The sequence below is a fragment of the Rana temporaria genome, chromosome 6 (assembly GCF_905171775.1).
Source record: "Rana temporaria chromosome 6, aRanTem1.1, whole genome shotgun sequence".
Lineage (NCBI taxonomy): Eukaryota > Metazoa > Chordata > Amphibia > Anura > Ranidae > Rana > Rana temporaria.
The window spans coordinates 172994996-173016264 of NC_053494.1; the positions used below are offsets into that span (position 1 = coordinate 172994996).

Here is a 21269-nt window from a genome sequence, read left to right on the forward strand (position 1 = left end):
GAATTTTCCATACACTGTGGGAGAAATTTACCAAAACTGGAGCATTTCGAAACTGGTGCATTTGTGCATTGTGGCCAATCAGCTTCTAGCTTCAGCTTGTTCAATTAAAGGAGTTGTAAAGGCAGAAGGATTTTTATCTTAAGGTATTCTATGCCTTAAAGGGTCACTAAAGGAAAACATTTTTTTTGCTGAAATGACTGTTTACAGGGTATAGAGACATAAAAGTTAACTGATTGCTTTTAAAAATGATTAAAAATAGATAAAAACCAATCATATAATGTACCTACAGTTTAGTTTTGTTTTTGCTGTTGTTTCCTGGTTCTCTGATGTACAGAGACAGAGAGCCAATAGAGGGCAGTGAAGGTTTTGCAAAATGAAACTGATTGGTGCTGAGAAGTTTTAGACACACAGTAATCACACCTCCTTGATTAGTCACCACAGTGAGGCCCCGTACACACGACCGAGGAACTCGACGTGCCAAACACATCGAGTTCCTCGTCGAGTTCAGTGTGGAAGCCGCCGAGGAACTCGGCGGGCCGACTTTTGCCATTGAACAACGAGGAAATAGAGAACATGTTCTCTATTTCCTCGCCGAGGTCCTCGTCAGCTTCCTCGGCCGAAAGTGTACACACGGCCGGGTTTCTCGGCAGAATTCAGCTCTGAACCGAGTTTCTGGCTGAATTCTGCGTCGTGTGTACGGGGCCTGAGAAATCTCCCAGTACTGTGGTGATCAGGAAACAGACAACCAGGAAGTGTCCAGAACAGAGAGGAATTACAGCAACATCAAAGCAAAAAGGAACAATGAGGACATGAAACCAGGACTGCAGTAAGGTAAAGGAAGCTATTTAGTTAAAAAAAAAAATCCTTTAGTGACCCTTTAAGATAAAAAGCCTTCTGTGTGTAGCAGCCCCTCTAATACTTACCTGAGCCCCCGCTCTGTACAGGCCATCCCTGACTCTCCAGCCTCGTACACACGCTCGTTTTACACGGCAAGAACCAGCAAGAAAACTGGTGGCAGAGCTTTCTTGCTGAGTATACCAAGCGTGTGTACGAGGCTTTCAGGTTTCTCGACAAGAAAACTGCCCAGAATCTAAACGAGAAAAATAGAGAACATGTTCTCTATTTTCTCGTCGTGCGATTCTCTGCAGTTTTCCTGCCAAGAAACCAGAGAGTGTGTATACTTACCTGGCGCCGCGGAAACCCGCGCATGCTCAAAATGACTTTGGCGCATGCGCGGTAGCTTCCTAGGCATAGGTAGGGTGCAGCAAGATGGCGGCGACGGCATCGAATTTGACGAGCGCATGCTCATGGTACGCGATGACATCACCGCGTTCTTGCCTTTCAAGAGAACCGCTGTTCTTTTGAAAGGAGAGTCTGTACACTTGAGCGGCAAGAGATTCTTGCCAAGAATCTCGTCAGGAAAAACAAGGGTTTTTTCCTGACGAGATTATGGCCCGTGTGTACAGGGCTTCCCTCCTGATTGGCTGAGACACAGCAGCGGCGCCATTGGCTCCCACTGCTGTCAAAGTCAATTAGACAATCAGGAGAGAGAGGGGGTGGGGCCAAACGGCAGCTCTGTGTCTGAATGGACACATGGAGCTGCATCTCGACTCTGGTGCCCCCATAGCAAGCTGCTTGCTGTGGGGGCACTGGATAGAAGGGAGGGACCAGAAGCAGCAAACAGGGACCCGAGAAAAGGAGGAACCCCACTGCTCTGTGCAAAACTATTGCAACAGAGCTGGTAAGTTTAACATGTTTGTTGTTTTTTTTTTTTTAAATTAGACTTTAAAATCACTTTAAGCTTCGACAAATAAAACCTGGAAGCTGATTGGTTACTATGCACAGCTGTACCAGATTTTGCATGCTCCAGTTTTAGTAAATCTCCCCGTGTAATATTAAAATGGTCACTGACAGACCATTATAGAAACATTATTTTGTTCTCTTGGTTATCGGTATTGGATGTTCTTCGATTTTTGACATGCCCTGTTATCAGGTTAATTTCAGCCAATATAAATTGCCTTACCTATTTGGATACTGGCATCAAATGATTTTATATGTGCAATATTATTGATTCCTCTACGAATAATTGTCATCTCTCCTCCATCGTATTTCCTGACGCGCACTATTCCTTTAAGCCTCCAGTCTGTAATATATGCATAACCTAGACAAAATAAATATAATTAAATGTGTGTACTCGTGCCGCTCCATCCCAAAATATGACCTAAAATATGAAAAAATTACACAAACTGATACATTTAGATCGGGTCCTCCGAAATAATCAGAACCTCCTCCACATCCCCAAATCTCGCTACAAAATGAAAGGAGAACGAAGATTCGCTGTCCAAGGACCTCGGTTATGGAGCGCTCTACCCGCAGACATTCGGTTGGAGGAAAATCAATCGGGCCTTCAGAAAAAAACTCATCTAGCATGGTTGGACGACCACATTGGTTACAGCGCATTGAGGCGATTTAGTTCGCATTTGTAGCGCTATATAAGTTACTCACTCACTCACTCATAAGTTAAAGTGGAGTTCCAAAAAGTGTAGCTGCTGACTTAATAATCAGACACTCACCTGTCCCACGGTCCAGTGATGCGGGTGCAGGAAGCCTTGCTCCCCCCCTCCTCTCTGAGGCGCTGGCATTCTGTGGGCACCCGGCTGTGGCTTCACAGCCGGGTGCCCATAGCACATGCGCGAGCCGCCCTGCGCGCTGTAAATTGCAAGGTAATCTTCTGGGATCTGTGATGTGTCCCAGAAGAATGCCAGGAGGGAGGGGGAGAGATGAACTTCCTTCCGGTGCCGCAAAGCCAGGGGAGAAAGTGGGAGCTGGGCACCTGTAAAAACAGAGTACCCGCTCCTCTTCCAAAAAAATGACATGCCAAATGTGGCATGTTAGGGGGTCACCAGTACTTAAAGCAAAAGTTAAATTTTTGGGTGGAACTCCGATTTAACCAGCCATTTTAAATGCATTTATTTAAGTTTTAAATTAGTGGGGAAACGTTAGATGCACTGTTTTGTTTCTGCTGTGTCTCTGCTGAGGAGATCTGTCTTCACTTCCTAGATCAGAAACAGTCAAGACTTGTGTGAGCTGAACTTCCTGTTCTGCTGTCTGCAGAACTCTCTCTGTGTGTTCCTCTGGAGAGACTAATACATCGCTCCCAACTGTCCTGGATTTCGAGGGACTGTCCCTGGAGCAATATTCCTCTGTCCCTCTTTCCCCCTCATTTTTTGTCTAATCCATATAGTTGTATATACAATGCACATTTTATCTTTCAAAAAGTTTTTCCCAGTGCTAAACCTTTCATCCATTTTATCAATTGCTGCATTTTTACTCTTTAAAAGCCAGCATAAAGGAATAGCAGTGTTAAATTGGTGGTTAATTCTCCTTTAAGAGGGTGTGGCAGGGGGTGTGTCATATGCCTACATATGTTTGTTAGAAGGTGTCCCTCATTCCCATCTCAAAATGTTGGGAGGTATGAGTAATAGAGGGTTAGTGACATAGTCACGGGGATGATTTACTAAAAGCAAATAGACTGTGCACTTTGCAAAGTGCAGCTGCACTCTCCAAGTGTATGGGGTAGATTTAGAGAGAAGATACGACGGCGTATCTCCAGATACGCCGTCGTATCTCTGAGTCCGGCCGGTCGTATCAATGCGCCTGATTCATAGAATCAGTTACGCATAGATTTCTATTAGACCTGACCAGCGTAAGTCTCTTACGCCGTCGGATCGTAACTGCATTTTTCCGCTGACCGCTAGGGGCGTATATGCTGATTTACGCGTTGAAATATGTAAATCAGCAAGATACGCGAATTCACAAACGTACGCCCGGCCGATGCAGTATATTTACGTCAGGGCGTGGCCACGTGATCCAACTGTCCAATCAGGCAAGAGAGAAGCCCGGAGCATGAAGCGCAGAGGAATAGTGCAGGGCGGACATGACCGGGTGCTTGGGACACAAGGGGTTACTAGTTGGGGAGGAAAAGGGGGTAGGCAGGGGGCTGGGCATTAGTTTCCCGGGCTCTGGGGAGTTTATTTAAGGAGGGGGCGGAGCTACAGGGCTCAGCAGCGTGGGGGAAGACATAGGAAGGAGGCAGTTTTTTGCTCTGCTCCTTCACACCAAGATGTCGCAGGTAGACCTAATGCTAGCTAGGCTACGGGCCAGGGCAGCAGAGAGGGGTCCCCAGTGGTTGGAGGCACAGATCGGCGGGCTGATCGAGGACCAGGCGGGAGGGTCTATGGAACCGGCGACTCGCGCTCGGCAATCGCGGCCGCCGGTGCGCTACTCGCCCGAGGTGTCGGGGTGATCCAGGAGGGCAGCAAGGAGTCCAGCTGAAGACCCGTCGCCCCCGCCGGCGAAGCGGTCGCAGCTGTCGGCCGGTGGGGAGTTCGGACGGTACCCTCGCAGTCGGAGGAGCTCGGGAGGCGGGGCCTACGGTCAGGATTGCGCCCGGTCCTCACCGGGGAGAGGGAGTCAGCAGCACAGGCCAGCAGCACCCAGCGCAAGTGTGGGTTCAGAAGGAGAGGCCCGGCGAGGGACAGGGGGGTCCAGGGACAGCGGGCCGTCCATCCGCGCGGCAGCTGCAGCAGGGGCTCGGGGGCAGCAAGCCCAGGACAGTAGTGAGGAGCAGCAAGTGACCAGGCCACAGAGCAAGGGGGGAGGGGGGGCCAAGCAAAGAAGAGTGCAGCAGAGGTTCGATCCAGGCATCCCCTGGGGTCTGCGGCTCCCAGATCTCCTTCTCCTGGGGGGCCACAAGTGCCGTGCAGTGCAACAGAGGACCGGTCGGAGGGCGAGGTGTCCGAGGACGAGGAAGATGTCGTGCGACAACCACCGGTGGATGTAGCGGCGGCGGCTGATGGTGCGGTTCCCAGGCAGCCAGGTAAGACTACCTCCTTACCTACTCTTGATTTCGCTAATGCTTTGTGTACCTTATTGGGGGTGGGAGGGGTTAACCCGGGGGCTGCTGGTGCGGTTGCACGGGGACCGGTGGCGCCTGTGGCTGCGGGGGCGGTTCCCGCCGCTTCGGGGGTCCCGGACCAGATGCAGGACCTGCTGGGGGGTCTGCGGGACCTGTTGCAGCGCTTTGCTGGGGGTCCTGCGGTGCCGCCGCAGGTCGCACCATGGGTGGGGGGGAGTGGGGACAATGGGGGGGCAGCGGCTGCTCCAGCGGCGGTGGCGGTCGACCCCCTCGTCAGCGTGCCAGCGGCTGTTCCGGCAGGCAGTGTAGCGGGGGACACAACAAAAGATAAGTCAGCGGCGGCCAGGGCAGATATTGTGAGGATTGCAGATGCGGCAAAATGTGAGGTATATGTCTGTTTTGAGGGTCCCCTAGGTTCGCATTTGAAGCCAGAGGTGAGAGAAAAAATCGTTAAGGGTGAGTACGTTGAAATTTTTTCTTTGCTTCCTCTGGAAAAATTTAATTTAGACAGGGTGAAGCCCGATGACTCTAAGAAAGAGGACGAGGAGAAGAGGCGTTACCGCCTCATCCCTCGCACCTTTGGAAATTGGTTGCAGGCTTATGCAATACTGGCCAGTGTCATTGGCGACAAGAAGCCGGAACACTGTGCGGCATTGTTTTGCTACATGGATGCGATCGGGGAGGCGCACCGCGTGTACGGGGGTACGGGGTGGCTGCGTTACGACGAGCAATTCCGGCAGCGTATGGCGGTACGGCCGTCAATTAGGTGGGACCATAAGGATATTACCTTGTGGATGCGGCTTATGTCTGCGCCGCGGGCGTCGGGCCAGTTTTTTCAGGGGGGGGCCGGGGGGGCCGCAGCCTCGGGACCGTCGGCCGGAAAAAAGTGGGGAGTCTGTTGGCAGTTTAACGAAGGATCCTGCAAGTTTGGAGGGTCCTGTCGTTTCAAACACGAATGCTCGGGTTGCGGAGGTACCCACCCCCTATCCAAATGCTTCAAGCGGGGCAAGCGGGGGGGAGACTCTGCGGGAAAGGGGGGTGACGCCGGTGAAGGTGGAAAGGATGCGTCCTTTTCTAGATAGGTACCCGGACGTCGCAGCGGCTCGTTTACTGACTGCGGGTTTTACGGAGGGGTTTCGCATTCCGTGTAATTTGACGGCGGTGCCACCGCTAGCGGGGAATTTGCGATCCGCTTTGGAACACCCGGAGATAGTTACGGAAAAATTGGGAAAAGAGGTGGCGCTGGGGCGGATGGGGGGGCCATTTCGGGAACAACCGATGAGGGATTTGGTGGTTTCTCCGTTGGGGGTGGTGCCCAAGAAGGAACCCAACAAATTCCGCCTCATTCACCACCTCTCTTTTCCGAAAGGGGGGTCGGTGAATGATGCCATTGATCCGGAAGCATGTACGGTGTCATACACGTCGTTTGATGCGGCGGTGAGCTGGGTGCGGAGGTATGGAAAGGGGGCACTCATGGCAAAATCGGACATCGAGGCTGCATTCCGATTGCTACCGGTACACCCAGACAGTTTTCGCCTGTTGGGCTGTCGGTGGCAGGAGGAGTTTTATGTGGATCGATGTCTGCCCATGGGTTGCTCCATTTCATGTGCGTTTTTCGAAACGTTCAGCTCTTTCTTGGAGTGGGTGGTCCGGGACGTGGCAAGGGTGGACTCGGTTGTCCACTATTTGGATGACTTCTTGTGCGTGGGACCCCCTTCCTCCAGAGTGTGTGCGATTCTATTGGCGACATTGCAGCACATTGCGGGAAGATTTGGGGTCCCCTTGGCGGCGGACAAGACGGAAGGCCCTACGACGGAGCTCAGTTTTCTGGGGATCGTGATCGATTCCCAGGCAATGGAGTGCCGTCTGCCGCCGGACAAAGTGGAGAACCTCAGGCAGGTGATCAGGGACTTCCTGGGACGCAGCAAGGTCACGTTGAGGGAATTGCAATCATTGCTGGGGAAGTTCAATTTTGCATGTAGGATCATCCCCATGGGTAGGGTGTTTTGCCGACGGCTGTCGGCGGCCACCGCGGGAGCAAAATCGCCGAGACACTTTATAAGATTGACCAAGGAACTGAAAGAGGATCTTAGGGTGTGGCACACTTTTTTGGAGACGTTTAATGGGCGGTCGGTGTGGATGGAGGGGCCGGTCAGTAATTTCGATTTGGACCTGGTCACGGATGCGGCTGGGTCAACGGGGTATGGGGCCTTTTTTCGGGGTCGTTGGAGTGCGGAACCTTGGCCAGATTCATGGAGGGCGGCGGGTTTACTCAAGAACCTAGTGCTGCTGGAATTGTTTCCAGTGGTTCTGGCAATGGAACTGTGGGGGGAAGAGTGGAAAAATCGGAAGGTAAGACTGAATTGCGACAATATGGGGGTAGTGCAGGTCATCAACCGGATCTCCGCTTCATCCTTGCCGGTGGTCCGGTTGCTGAGACATTTGGTGTTGCGGTGCCTGCAGTGTAATGTTTTTCTATATGCGGTGCACATACCGGGGGTGGACAACACGCTGGCTGACTCTCTGTCTCGTTTTCAGTGGGGCAGGTTCAGGGAGTTGGCTCCTACGGCAGAGCGGACCGGGGTGCCGTGCCCGGCGTGGCTGTGGGACACTGCTTTGGACTTGCCGCGCGTTGGATCCAACGGTCGGTGAGTGGGGCGACGTGGACGGCGTACTCTAGAGTCTGGGGGGAGTGGTTCGAGTTCTTGCGACAGGTGGGAGGTGACGTAGGAGATGGGGGTAGGGAAGGGGGATGGTTGGTGTTGTATTTTGTGTCCAGGCACATGGAGGATGGGGGGTCGGTTTCCGCCATTGAGCGCAAGCTGGCGGGTTTGGCATTTCTCTTCAAGTTGCAGGGGTTGCAGGATTTTACTAAAACTTTTTGGGTAAAACAAGCGGTGAAGGGATATAGGAAGGGAAAGGTAAGGAGGGATTCGCGTAGGCCGGTGTCATTCGCAGTGCTTCAAGCGATCTGCGGCAAACTGGGGGAGGTGTGCGCGTCAGGATACGAGGGGATACTTTTTAGGGCGGTTTTTGCGGTCGCATTTTTTGGGGCTTTTAGGTTGGGAGAATTAGTTAGCCCATCTAAGTCAGTGGCTGGGGGGTTCGGTTTTCAGGATGTTCGAGTGGAGGAAAGAAGCGTTGTGATCATGCTGCGCCGGTCCAAGACGGACCAGGCAGGGAGGGGAACACGGGTGGTGCTCTATGCATTGCCGGGTTCCGAGGTGTGTCCGGTGAGAGCGGTCGAGGAATTTTTAGGGGTACGCCCGGTAGGGTTGGGGGCATTTTTTGCGCACAGGGACGGGACGTTTTTGTCAAGATTCCAATTTGTGACAGTGTTCAGAAAATGTTTGTGTGCTGCGGGGTATGACGGACGACGGTATGCTTCGCACTCCTTCCGCATTGGGGCGGCCACTGAGGCTGCACGGTGCGGGTTGGATGAGGCGGCCGTTAAGAAGATAGGTAGGTGGGAATCTAGGAGATTCCGATCTTATGTGCGTCCGCATTTGCTGGCTGATTAAATGAGAGGAGGGGGACAATGGGAAACGGACAAAGGGATGTGTCGTGGCTGGTGTTTGTAAAGTGGAGAAGGTGGAGGTTTTGTTGGTGTTATGTGCTACATGAAATAGTTTTTATTTTCAGATTGCAGCTTCCCGTGCCTCGTATGGATTGTAGGGCACTCTTACGTGTTCTGGGGTGCCAGGAGAGCAGACGCCCGACCGGATGGCAGGCAATTGGGCATTTCCAGGCGGGAGGCATGCGTACGCTGGTTGGGTTTTAGGGGGATGGAATGGAGTAGGGTGGTTCCTGAGGTCAGCCATTACGCCCGGCTCGATCGCCCCCCAGATGTGCTGGTCCTGCACGTGGGGGGTAACGACTTGGGTGTCCGGCCGATGGCGGAGCTTATAATGGCAGTCAAGGCGGACTTTATGTCCCTGAGAATGTCCTTCCCAGGTTTGATAGTGGTCTGGTCGGATATGGTAGTGAGGACGGCCTGGCGTACTGCTAGATCAGTGGATAGGCTGAACAAGGCTCGCATAAAGGTCAATCAGGTGGTGGGGAGGTTCGTGGCACGTAATGGGGGGTTAGTAATTCGGCACACTGAGTTGGAGAGGGATGTGGGACTGTTTCATAGGGGGGACGGCGTCCACCTTTCTGATATTGGGATCGATTTGTGGGCCTTGGGGTTAGAAGATGGAATCCGTAGGGCCCTGCGGGTGTGGGGTGGCCCTCGAGGCTAAGGGGTTAACCTCTCAGGCTGTGGCGGTGTCAGGTGGTCTCCAGGAGGTCAAAAAAGGAACAGTATGAAGGAAGTGTGGGGGTCCAGCGGTTATGGACCCTCTCCGTATTCCACCGGAATGGTGTCCGCTGGAACACGGAAATTTGTGTACTGCGGGATAGGGGGTGTTGGTATGCCTTTAAGGCTGGCGGTTGGTTTTTTGATTACGTCCCGCAGGATATTGGAAAAATGTTATGTGTGTGTTACCTCTTTTGACCACATGTCTGTATATGGTTGCCATTTTTATATGGCTGTTGTAAAAGCTGTTTTATATTTGAAAAAATAATGTAAAGTTAATAAAAGGTATTTATGTTACAAATGGTTAATAAAATTATGGCTGCTATGGTCAATTTTCTCCATCTCAGGTGTTGCCTCAGTTTTCTTCTAATTTAGTGTAAGAAAGGGGGGGGGGTTATGGTTTGGGGTCCTAATGGGTTATTATGGGTATCCAGGCTACCTGAGTCATGGAATCCCGGGACTCACGGCGTCGGGAGGAGGAATCCCCAGGCAGCTACACCAAGTGAGAGTCTGCAAGCCACAGATTGAGACAGCGCCATATTTGAATTGACTAGCTGTAAGCATAACATTGAAGAGAGCTTTACGTTTTTAACATTAAACTGTGTTACACTATGTGGAGTCTCCCTCTTGTTTTTTTCATATGAATGCATCCATTTGAGCATTAACAAAGCCCACCAGACGATAATAGAAGGACCAGGAGAGATCTAGCTGCACTGTGATCCATTACAGACAGAGAGACAGCGTTACATGCCCTTTGATGACATCGGTCTGGTGAGTGAGGTTTTTTGGGGGGATCCCCACGTGTCAAATGCCTGCATCATTACAGTCATTACAGAAGTGTATCTTAAAGTTCTCCTTTTGGCTATAGGACATTTAGAAGATCACTGTGAGACTGTGCATCTATTTTACCAGACATATATCATTGTCTGAGGAGCTTTGATTTGATTTTAATTTTATCAAGGACTTTTTGTGATTGATTCTGAGGCTTTATTGGGTTTTAAAGTCATCAAGGACTGTTTGAAGTTTTATGGTTTTATTTATTACCTATAATCTTTAGATTAGCAGGATGTGGTGACACATTTATTTATAGTTTAAGCACGTTAGGCTTATAACTAAGCGCTGTTAATGTTTATTTTTGATCAGTGCATGAGACCATTGATATTATAGGCATACTTGAAGTATATTTACGTCGTTTACGTTAGGCTTTTCCCGGCGTATAGTTACCCCTGCTATATGGTGGCGTAAGTGCAGCGTACCAATGTTAAGTATAGCCGTCAATCCCACGTCGAATTTTGAATTTTTTACGTCGTTTACGTAATTCGTCCGTGAATGGGGCTGGACGTCATTTACGTTCACGTCGAAACCAATGACGTCCTTGCGGCGTACTTTGGAGCAATGCACACTGGGAAATTCCACGGACGGCGCATGCGCCGTTCGGGAAAAACGTAAATCACGTCGGGTCAAGCCTAATTTACATAACACACGTCCACCTCTTCACTATTTGAATTAGGCGGGCTTACGCCGGCCTATTTACGCTACGCAGCCGCAACTTTCTTTTAAGAATACGGCACTTGCCTGTAAAAGTTGCGGAGGCGTAACGTAAATAGGATACGTTACGCCCGCACAAAGAAACGCCGATCTACGTGAATCTACCCCAATGTGTACAGGTAAGTGCAAGTGCAGTTGCTCCAGAGCTTAATAAATGAGCAGAAGCTCTGCTGACTTCCATCATCCAATCATGTGCAAGCAAAACTGCATTTTTTTAGTTCGTTTTTTTTTAGTTCCCCTGCACTTGAAAGGGTACTCTTTGCAAAGTGAAGCTTTGCCTCATTTACTAAGCTCTGGAGCAACTGCACTTTGCAAAGTGCATAGTATATTTGACTTCAGTAAATCCACCCCAGCGTCTTTCTTGGCCAGTGACTTCACTGTCTTGACAGATGATCCATGGCAAGTAGCATCATTTATAAACATAAGCAGGCTGGAAAGACAGAGTGAAGGATTTGCTAAAAATGTAGGAGTAATTTACTGTCTACAACTAAAGACCATTAATGAGGTTAGTCGTCTTACCTCCATAAATTGTAAGTCCAAATGGCTGAGTCATTTGTGTAATTCGACTGAGAGTTTGCCTGTCTGAACCATCATAGTTGCTGTGTTCAACTTTATCAAAGAAAGCATCCACCCAGAATATCCGCAACGAACTATAACAAAAGAAAAACAAAATCTTATTTAAAAAAAAAAACAATATAGTTTACTGGGTTGGGAATCACTATTGAGATTATTTGAAATATTGTACTGATGATGTCCAACAATTCTATGTAGGCTTTGCAACAGTTTCAAGTGATCCCCGCCCTTTATCAAGCTACCATAGTGGTAAAGGGTGAGGAACGCTCGAAACTGTTAATAAACTTACATTGACTTTTTGGACATTTTGATTATCAAGTAAACTGAAATTGCAAACTACAGATATCGTGTCCGGTTTTTCAGTCTGTATGGGTTTAAAGGGATGGAATGGAGCCTGCCTGAAGTGCATAGCTGGATTGGAAGCTTAAAGTGTTTGTTACCCCCAACCAATGCTGTATCCTGGCCTAGGCCAACAAGGCCCAGGCCTAGGGCAGCACTTTGCAGGGGGGCAGCACAGACAGTGTCCCCGCCGGCTTGCACTACACTGTTTAGCGCCCCCATAAATCGACCGCACTGCTTCCAGTATGTGGGCGGTTGGCATTCTGTAACTGTGGGGGGTGTCGCTTCTAATTTTTTACCATCCCTGCCCCATTGCAGAGATTTTCCTTCACTTCCTGTCCCATAGCCAAACAGGAAGTAAGAGGAAATCTATGCAAATTAAGGGAATCCATTGCACCCCCCCCCCAGGCCATCAGAACTAGTGTCCCCACTTGAAAATTTCAGGGTGGGTCCTAAACCGCAAGGGGTGTGGCCTTGACAGGAAGGGGTGGGTCATATTTAAATTAGGGGTGCACGAGTTTAGTCAGGCCTAGGGCAGCACAAAACCTAAATACACCCCTGCCCCCAACACAAACGAACATATTCGCCAGCACACCATGGATCATAGATTACGTCCAAAAATGTAATGCAAAACAAACATCACAATAGTGTAACGTTTCGAGGTCACACAGGACCTCTTCATCACTCACCTGACGAAGAGGTCATGGGTGACCTCGAAACGTTACACTATTGTGATGTTTGTTTTGCATAAATTTTTTGGACGTAATCTACAATCCATGGTGTGCTGGCGAATATGTTTGTTTGCTTGATGGTTCCAGCACCCAGCTGGTGATCGTTTCAGCACCGACTTTTCTTCTATGAGCCCTTTTTCCAGCAACGTGTGCAATTGGAATATTGACTAGACTGTTACCCCAACACTTCATATTCCTAATATGTGATTGCTGTTCCTATAGGTACTTGTATGAGAAAAGTACCCTTCTCTTTGTATTGCTTCCTTTGTGTGAAATCCCTTGTGTTCCTGCCAGTCCCTCTGCTTTCCTATTAAAAACTGACCACACTAAGCAGCACACACTGTGGTCAGTTCTCTAGCTAGGCTGGGAACTCAGTGTGCTCTCCTCCAATGATCAGACTTGTCCTGACACGCTCATGCTGCACAGGCATTCACTGGGAAGCTCAGTGTGCTGCTGCTTCTCCTCCCCCCAGCTCTTATGCAACTGAGAACAGAGGGAATGTGATCATTTATAAGAAAAAAGGAAACAAGGGGATGTAATGGTTGTTTTACAAAATGATCATTTACAATCACTTTAAGATCACACAACCTGCAGCTCAGGTTCTGTTTGTTGAGCACTGATAGGAGGCACTAATGGGCACTAATAGGTGGCACTGATGGGAATTGAGCACTGATAGGCTGCACTGATGAGGAGGCATTGATAGGTAGCATTGATGGGAATTGAGCACTGATAGGCGGCACTGATAGGCAGCACTGATCAGCTGCACTGGTAAGCGGCATTGATGAGCAATGATTGGTGGCGCTGATAGGTGGCATTGATGAGCACTGATAGGTGGCACTGATAGGCGGCACTGATAGGCAGCATTGATTAGCAGGAGGATAGGATAGGAGGCACTAATGGGCACTGATAAGTGGGATTGATGAGCACTGATAGGTGGCACTGATGGGCACTGATATTCAGAATTGATGGGCAATGATATGCTGAACTGGTGGGCACCGGTAGGCTGCATTGATGAGCACTGACAGGTGGCACTGATAGGCAGCTTTGATGAGCACTCATAGGCAGCATTGATGGGCATTGAGGACTGATAGGCAGAATTGATGGGCACTGATAGGCAGCATGGATAAGCTGCACTGGCAGGTGGCATTGATGAGCAATGATAGGTGGCACTGATAGGTGCCATTGATGAGTATATATGTTAGCCCAACATTGAAAGAACAATTACACTCTTTGAATCAAAGTGGCTGCCTTCAGCTGCAATATTCGGCTAACATCTCTCTTTATAACAAGACCTCTGAAGTGCATTCTATATTCTATTCTTGATATATATATATATATATATATATATATATATACACATATATATATATATACATATATACACACATATATAAATTGCGTTTTATAGTTGCCCCCCTACTTTTGTCCCTGTGCCACTCCTAAATATGAAAGCTGGAGACGCCACTGGGGTGGATTCAGGTACGACTTGCGCCCTCTTACGGAGGCGCAGCGTACCGTTTTAACGCTGCGCCTCCGTAAATTACCTGAGCTACGCTTCATTCACGAAGCAGTAGCTCCGTAATTTGCGTAGGCGCTCCGTAAAAATGGCCGGCGTAAGCGCGCGTAATTTAAATGATCCCGTAGGGGGCATGGATCATTTAAATTAGGTGCGTTACCGCGCCGAACGTAGTGCGCATGCTCCGTCGGGAAACTTTCCCAACGTGCATTGCGGCAAATGACGTTGCAAGGACGTCATTTGCTTTAACGTGAACGTAAATGGCGTCCAGCGCCATTCACGATTCACTTACGCAAACAACGTAATTTTCAAACATCGCGATGCGGGAACGACAGGTATACTTAGCATTGGCTGCCCCTGCTGATAGCAGGAGCAGCCTTACGCGGAACCCGACGAACGCAAACGACGTAAACTGCGTACGCAGGGCGCGCGTACGGTTGTGAATCGGCGTTAGTATGCAATTTGCATACTCTACGCTGACCACTACGGGAACGCCACCTAGCGGCCATCGTAAGAATGCAGCCTACGATACGACGGCATAAGAGCCTTATGCCAGTCATATCTTAGGCTGCAGTCGGCGTTACGAGCTTTCTGAATACAGAAAAGTCGTTACGTCGGCGCAACTAAGCAATTGCGCTGCGTAACTATGGATACGCAGACGCAATTGCTTACTGAATCCACCCCACTGTTTATAACATATTAAGCAGTGAATGTGACATTCAATGTGTTATAATACACAGGAATGATTCCCCACCAGTGAATTTTTGGTGAATGTTATATTCACCACTTTATAAATATGCCTCAATGTACATTTATTTATAAAATACAGGATAAAAGGAAGAGATTCAGATTTAAAAGTAATTACATTTAATACAGAAATATTTTGTACTAATTTCGAGAATGCAGGGCGTTGCTTTAAGGCATACTGTACTATATTAAGTCTAGATTGATACTTGTACTGTTCCCCAGTGAAGTATTTACTCCTCTCCCTGTGAAAGAAGAGCACATTTTTCCCTGAAAACCCTTGTTTTTCTTAGTAATCTGTCACTGGTTGTCACAATTAACAAGTAGCTGAAGCAGAACAGTAAACAAGTTCCTTCAAATGCACCATAGAAATAGTTGTCAATAGATAACTCTGAACCTGGGGAATGAAGTATCCATATGGTGGCTTCCATCTCTTGAGTCAGCCTTAATACATCATTGCCAGGATAGGTTTACTTTGACATGCTTCACAAAACATTAGAATAAAATAACCCTGTAATCAATAATTGTGGATATAACAGAGCTTGCTGTACTGTTTACAAACCAACTATGCATGATAAAACATCTGTATATTCCTTTGGCAATTAACAGTTATCAGTGAATTACCCCCAGTCCATAGCTAAACCATTAGGCCATCCAAGAGATGAGTTCACTATTGGTGATGCGTGAGATCCATCACACCAAGACCTCATGATTTTTGCTGGTCGGTACCAATCAGTCCAATACAGAAACCTAAGCAAACAGAATAAAGCATGAAATATAATAGCATACTTACTCTATAAAACTGCATATTACATGTTCTTAAAGTGGAGTTCCACCCATAAATATAACATTACATTCAGTAGTTTTAATAAAATGTCATTAGTCCTTTAAGAAAAATAATTGTTTAGATGCCTTCAAAGTGTTGTTGCTAGGCAGAATAGTTAATCTTCCCACTTCCTGCACCTAGGTGCTTAAGCTTCCTAACCTACACCGCACAGACTCCTGGGAATGTAGTGGGTGTAACTTTCCAGGAGGCTGTGCACTCCCCAGTCTTGAAGAATCATGTGACTTAGGTTTCAGATCAGGTTTCAGCACCTGTACTGTCCATTACACTGCTTGTGCAGCACTGAGCATGTGCAAGATCTGCAAGGCTGAAATCCAGGAAGTCATACAGTCTGGCTTCATGATGCCCACACTTAAGATGGCCCCAGTCAATTTCTATTTTATAAAGTGTCTAAATACTGTAACAACCTAACAAAACGGACCTTAGTTTACAGACTAACTTTACTAGAATACATTAAGCTTGTGTATTACAGGGGTATTTATATTTAAAAAGTGAAATTGTGGCCGGAACTTCGCTTTAATGCATTCCTAATTCTGAGATTCTTTGAGATACAAAGGTAAAGGAACAATATCAAACTGTATATCCACCTCACTGTACTTGTATGACCGGTAAAAACAAAAAGAAGGGTTTATAGGTGGTGCACTTTTGGCACCAGAGCAAAGAATGGGACCAAAACTAATTGGATTGGCCCCGATAGTTCAGGTGATAGTTTCTTTTTTGGGTTAACTAGAATGAGAATAAAAGGAGAAGTACAGCCAAAGCCTACTTCTTACATACAGTCCGTTCTGCTCTGCTGTGACCCGTTTATCACAGAGCCAGCCCCAGGTTGGGGAAAGAACACGACCATACGATCCACCCAGAAGCCTGGACCGACAGCTGGCTCAGCCTCTCAGCAAGGGCCACTTCCTGGAGATTGGCTGAGGCCTCGTACACACGACCGAGAAACTCGACGGGCGAAACACATCGTTTTGCTTATCGAGTTCCTTGTTAGGCTGTCGAGGATCTCAGCGAGTCAAATTTCTCCATTGCCGTCGAGGAAAAAGAAGACATGCATTCTTTTTGGCTCGACGAGATCCTCAACAGTTTCCTTGTCGAAAAGTGTACACACAACCGGTTTCCTCGGCAAATAAAAAAAACAGCAAGTTTCTTGCTGGTTTTTGCCGAGAAACTCGGTCGTGTGTACGAGGCCTAAATATTCAAGGCAACCCCTCCTAGCTTCCACCCACTAACTTCTAGACCGTTCTCCAACCGTTTCACAAGTTTAGAGTCTGCTTCTGCTCCTGAGAAAATCTATCCCTGGTGTATGGACTATATTGAATTTTAACCCTTTCATTCCGGTTCTCCTGAACCTTGGACTTCATGGATTAAACTTGTTTTAACCACCCCATCACGATTCTCCTGAATCTTGGACTTTACACATTTTTCTAGCAATTTCTTATCCATTTATTTTACCTTGAGGGGTCCTGTGTGCCTATATTTTTTCTGTTATTGAAATCCCAGTGATAGGTTTTAATTGCCGAGAAAAAATATTTTTTTTTTTCGATTTTGATATTTCAGTTTGATAGATTAAAAAAATTCCAGAAATATGTTTCCAAATATTTTCCCATTTTACCATGATTTGTACAGGCTAATGTTCTCCAGTCATACAGTAAGTGTGGATATAAGAGATAAACCAGAAAGGATAACATTTCATCAGGACATAAGACACCACCAGCTGCATCTAAAGTATAAAGTAGAACATTATATCTCAGATGGAGACAGTAGCACTTTAAAGTGAAAAATGTGTCGGCGAGCCTGACTCTCCTGGCTTCCTATCAGTAAAAGAAAATGTTGTTAGAAGACTGAAGTTTTAAGGAGAACTTTTCAGCATATTCCCGCTGAGCAAAGTATTACTTTACAGTCTTCTCATCTTCTCAGCAACTGAGACACAGACAGCTGGACGTGAAACATGCAAGATCTCGAAAAATAAACAGCAAACATCCTTCATTAATTCTGCTTGTGATCAGTGCAATCAGGTTAGGAAAACACAGACCTAGAAAGAAAAATAAAGAGAAGGCGAGATTTGTTTACCCCATCACTGGATGTACCACAATTGAGCGAGGTTGATTTAAATTCTGGATAATGGCTCTTCTGGATTTGTCTGCCAGTCTCATGACACTGATACTCCTGTATCTTGGGTCCGTCCAATAAAGGTTTCTGGAGATCCAATCAAATGCCAGATCTTCCACACCTTCCACCCTGTTGGCTGTGAGGATTTCCTTACCTAAAGCACATGACAGAATTGTACTGTAGCATATATTTTAAAAGCATATTCCAACTTAAAAAAATAATAAAAAAATCACCCAGATTAAAAAAGCAAAAAAAGTGCATTTAGTTTTTTCAGCCTGCAAAGCACTGCAATGGAGTACTCCAGTTTCCTTCCACACTTCAAAGACATGCTGGTAGGTTAATTGGCTCCTGTCAAAATTGGTCCTAGTATGTGTATGTATGAATGTGAGTTAGTGACCTTAGATTGTAAGCCCTTTGAGGGCAGGGACTGATGTGAATGTACAATATATATATATATATATATATATATATATATATATATATATATATATATATATATATATATATATATATATATATATATATATATAGGGCTTTTTTTCAGGGGGAACTTGGGGGAACTCATTTCCACCACCTCTGGTTCAGACCCTTTGGTGCCTGCTCACCACAATCACTTGTAAACACAGAAGTCTGGTTTTTGTGTTTACAAGTGACAGCTTTACACTCTGTGTGTAACCCCCTGAACTCTGCACCCTTTAAGACCCTCCTACTGTTTGTGAAATCTGACCGGGGTCGTGGTTGGGTTCCTGCACCTATTGTCTGAGAAAAAAAGCTCTGTATGTATATATATATATATATATATGTAAAGTGCTGCATAAACGGACGGCACTATATAAGAACCTGTAATAAATAAATAAACGTGATCAGAGGTCCGTGGGTATAATGCACAAACTCTTGCAGGCTATTCCTCCAGCCCCAGGTCCATTCCAAGGTAGGTATGCGCATGAAGTCTAGGGGTGCAAGAAAAAGGAGTAATGAATCAAGCCTCGTACACACGACCGAGAAACTCGATGGGCGAAACACATCGTTTTGCTCGTCGAGTTCCTTGTGAAGCCGTCGAGAAACTCGACAAGCCAATTTTCTCCATTCCCGTCAAGGAAATAGAGAACATGCTCTCTTTTTGGCTTGTCGAGTTTCTCAACAGTTTCCTCGACTAAAGTATACACACGACCGGTTTCCTTGGCAAAAAAATATCTCCCAGCAAGTTTCTTGCTGGTTTTTGCCGAGAAACTTGTCGTGTGTACGAGGCCTAATGCTCTGTGCTGAAGGGTTTCCTGTTCAGCCACACAACCTAGTTTACTATGCTTCCGCTAAGAATGAACACAGTGAGTGAGTTTGTTCACAGTGTACATTTAGAAGAGGAATGGGCCGGTAAATGACATATTGACCAGCCCTTTCTCCCACTCTCCATCCTGAAACATCGCCTGCAGCAGTCGTGCGGAGAGGAGGGAGAGTGAATAAGGTGTGCCCAGGCACCCCTCGCACACCCCCTGCTTATGCCTTAATGAGCATTTACCATTGCAGTGCTGAGTGGGCCCACTGCAAGGATAGATTTTTTTCAAATTCCTGGAGTTGTATTTTTGAACGACTTGTAAGATAAGATATTGTCATAGAGCATTGTTTTCAAAGGGTAGGCTGACTACTAGATTTCTATGGTAAAGAAGCAACAAGTGCCAAAATGGCTGCCCCATGTACTGTACATAAACACAAATAAGAATAAAACAGCAAACAACATTTTTATAAAAAAAAAAAATATTTAACATTAGTTGTGTTGATTTATTTAAAAATGTTCTGTAAAAAACACTGTATTTACTATGTAATGGGGTTGATTTACTAAAACTGGAGAGTGCAAAATTTGGTGCAGCTCTGCATAGAAACCAATCAGCTTCCAGATTTTTTAATCAAAACTTAATTGAGCAAGCTGAATTTAGAAGCTGATTGGCTACCATGCACAGCTGCACCAGATTTTACAGACACAGTTTTAGTAAATCAACCGCATTCATTTTAACCATTAACCGACCAGCTCACGCAGATATACTGCGGCAGGTCGGCTCTCCTGCTCAGATCGCCGTACCTGTACGTCAGCTTGAGCAGGCGCAGTTGCGGGCGGAGGCGTGCCGCTGGCAGCTCGCATTCGCTCCTGCTGCCTGATGCGGGAGCATGCCCGCAGGTCGAGTGGACTCGATGTCCGCCAGCGATCGCGATCGCCTAGTAGAGAGGCAGAACAGGGATCTGCCAGTGTAAACAAGGTGGATCCCCATTCTGACAGGGGACATGTCAAAGATCTACTGTTCCCAGTGATCGGGAACAGTGATCTCTGTCATGTCCCAGTGAGCCCATCCCTCCTACAGTTTATAGCGCAAAAAATAAAAACAGCAGAGGTAATCAAATACCACCAAAAGAAAGCTCTATTTGTGGGGAAAAAAGGACGTCAATTTTGTTTGGGTACAGAGTTGCACAACTGCGCAATTGTCAGTTAAAGCGATGCAGTGCCATATCGCAAAAAATGGCCTGGTCATGAAGGGGGCAAATCCTTACGGGACTGAAGTGGTTAATAAGGGGTAAAACAAAAACACCAGACACATTGCACTCCTCTATGTAAGTCATAATACTCTGATTAAAGGACAGCATAATAGCCTTGTGCCAGTGTTCACGGTTTCTTTTGAGAAGTTATTTCACGCCAGATTCTTGTTAAACATGTTTTGCTTTTTCATCCCTTTCTAATCAGAGCCTCCAAAACCTGCAAAGTCTACCAAGCTGCAGTGTCTGCCTGGTCTGAGCCGTGCACACTGTGCAAAGCCTCGTACCCCATAGAGCTGGCACTGACCAGTACTGAGGGAGCCTCCCTCTGGAATTCCACACTCTTCAAAGATACATTTATCTTAAATGCCTTGTATGACATTGACAGCTTTATCAGGTTAAAGGCATCATTTGGCTGATGACTACTAAAAAAGAACTGAGCTGTGAAAGCCTAAATAACAACAAATGGAAGAGAGCTGCTGCTGAGCTCGTATGGATTTTATGGATTTAAACACCTGTTACCATTGAGGGAAATCTCTGATAAATTGCATCTAAACTGCCAAGATAACATAACTCCGATGTCACTTCAAGGAAACAGCAACACTTTCAATGAAAATCAATTTATAACACTTCTGGATTACAGTATATGTCCAGACAAAATTGTGTACTTAGCTTTCTATAAAATAGGGAGGGTTAAAACTACTGTTGGGTTTTTACTGCTATCTGGAACTCAATTATTATTATTATAGATTGTTATATAGTGTTAAAAATGTACACACTGCACACTCACTGCTCTGCGTGAGCTTAAAATCTAAAGCCTCTAACCCACATTCCTCTTCTCATCCTCTGCTTGGCATGCACTGGGACGCCATGCTCCCAGGACACCTGTTGGATGTGTGTAGGTAACATCTAACATACCTTGAGGCTTAGTATAGCTGCTGGATATCAGACTCTGGCTTGCTGCAACCGGACCTTAGAAGGCTTGAGCCCTCCTGGTTGGGAGCGTGGGCACTGCACCCAATTTACATCCACTGCCATTCTTCACTCCATACCAGGTCTTGCAGGGATTGCCATCAGCTCAGTTAAGATTTTTACAATAGAAAATGTTATCACTGTGCTCAATATTTCCA

The 21269-nt window shown here is 46.9% G+C and overlaps 1 protein-coding gene across 2 annotated transcripts in view; it reads right to left on the bottom strand.

Moving 5' to 3' along the window:
• Positions 1-21269, bottom strand: part of LRP2 (LDL receptor related protein 2) — a 327257-nt gene that overhangs the window by 193833 nt on the left and 112155 nt on the right. For both annotated transcript variants that reach the window (XM_040357827.1, XM_040357826.1), the window contains exons 17-20: positions 17581-17773; positions 15291-15416; positions 11283-11413; positions 2024-2161 (exon numbers count right to left, since the gene is read on the bottom strand). In XM_040357827.1, the coding sequence (XP_040213761.1) occupies positions 2024-2161; positions 11283-11413; positions 15291-15416; positions 17581-17773 (588 nt within the window). The remainder of the gene's footprint in view (positions 1-2023; positions 2162-11282; positions 11414-15290; positions 15417-17580; positions 17774-21269) is intronic.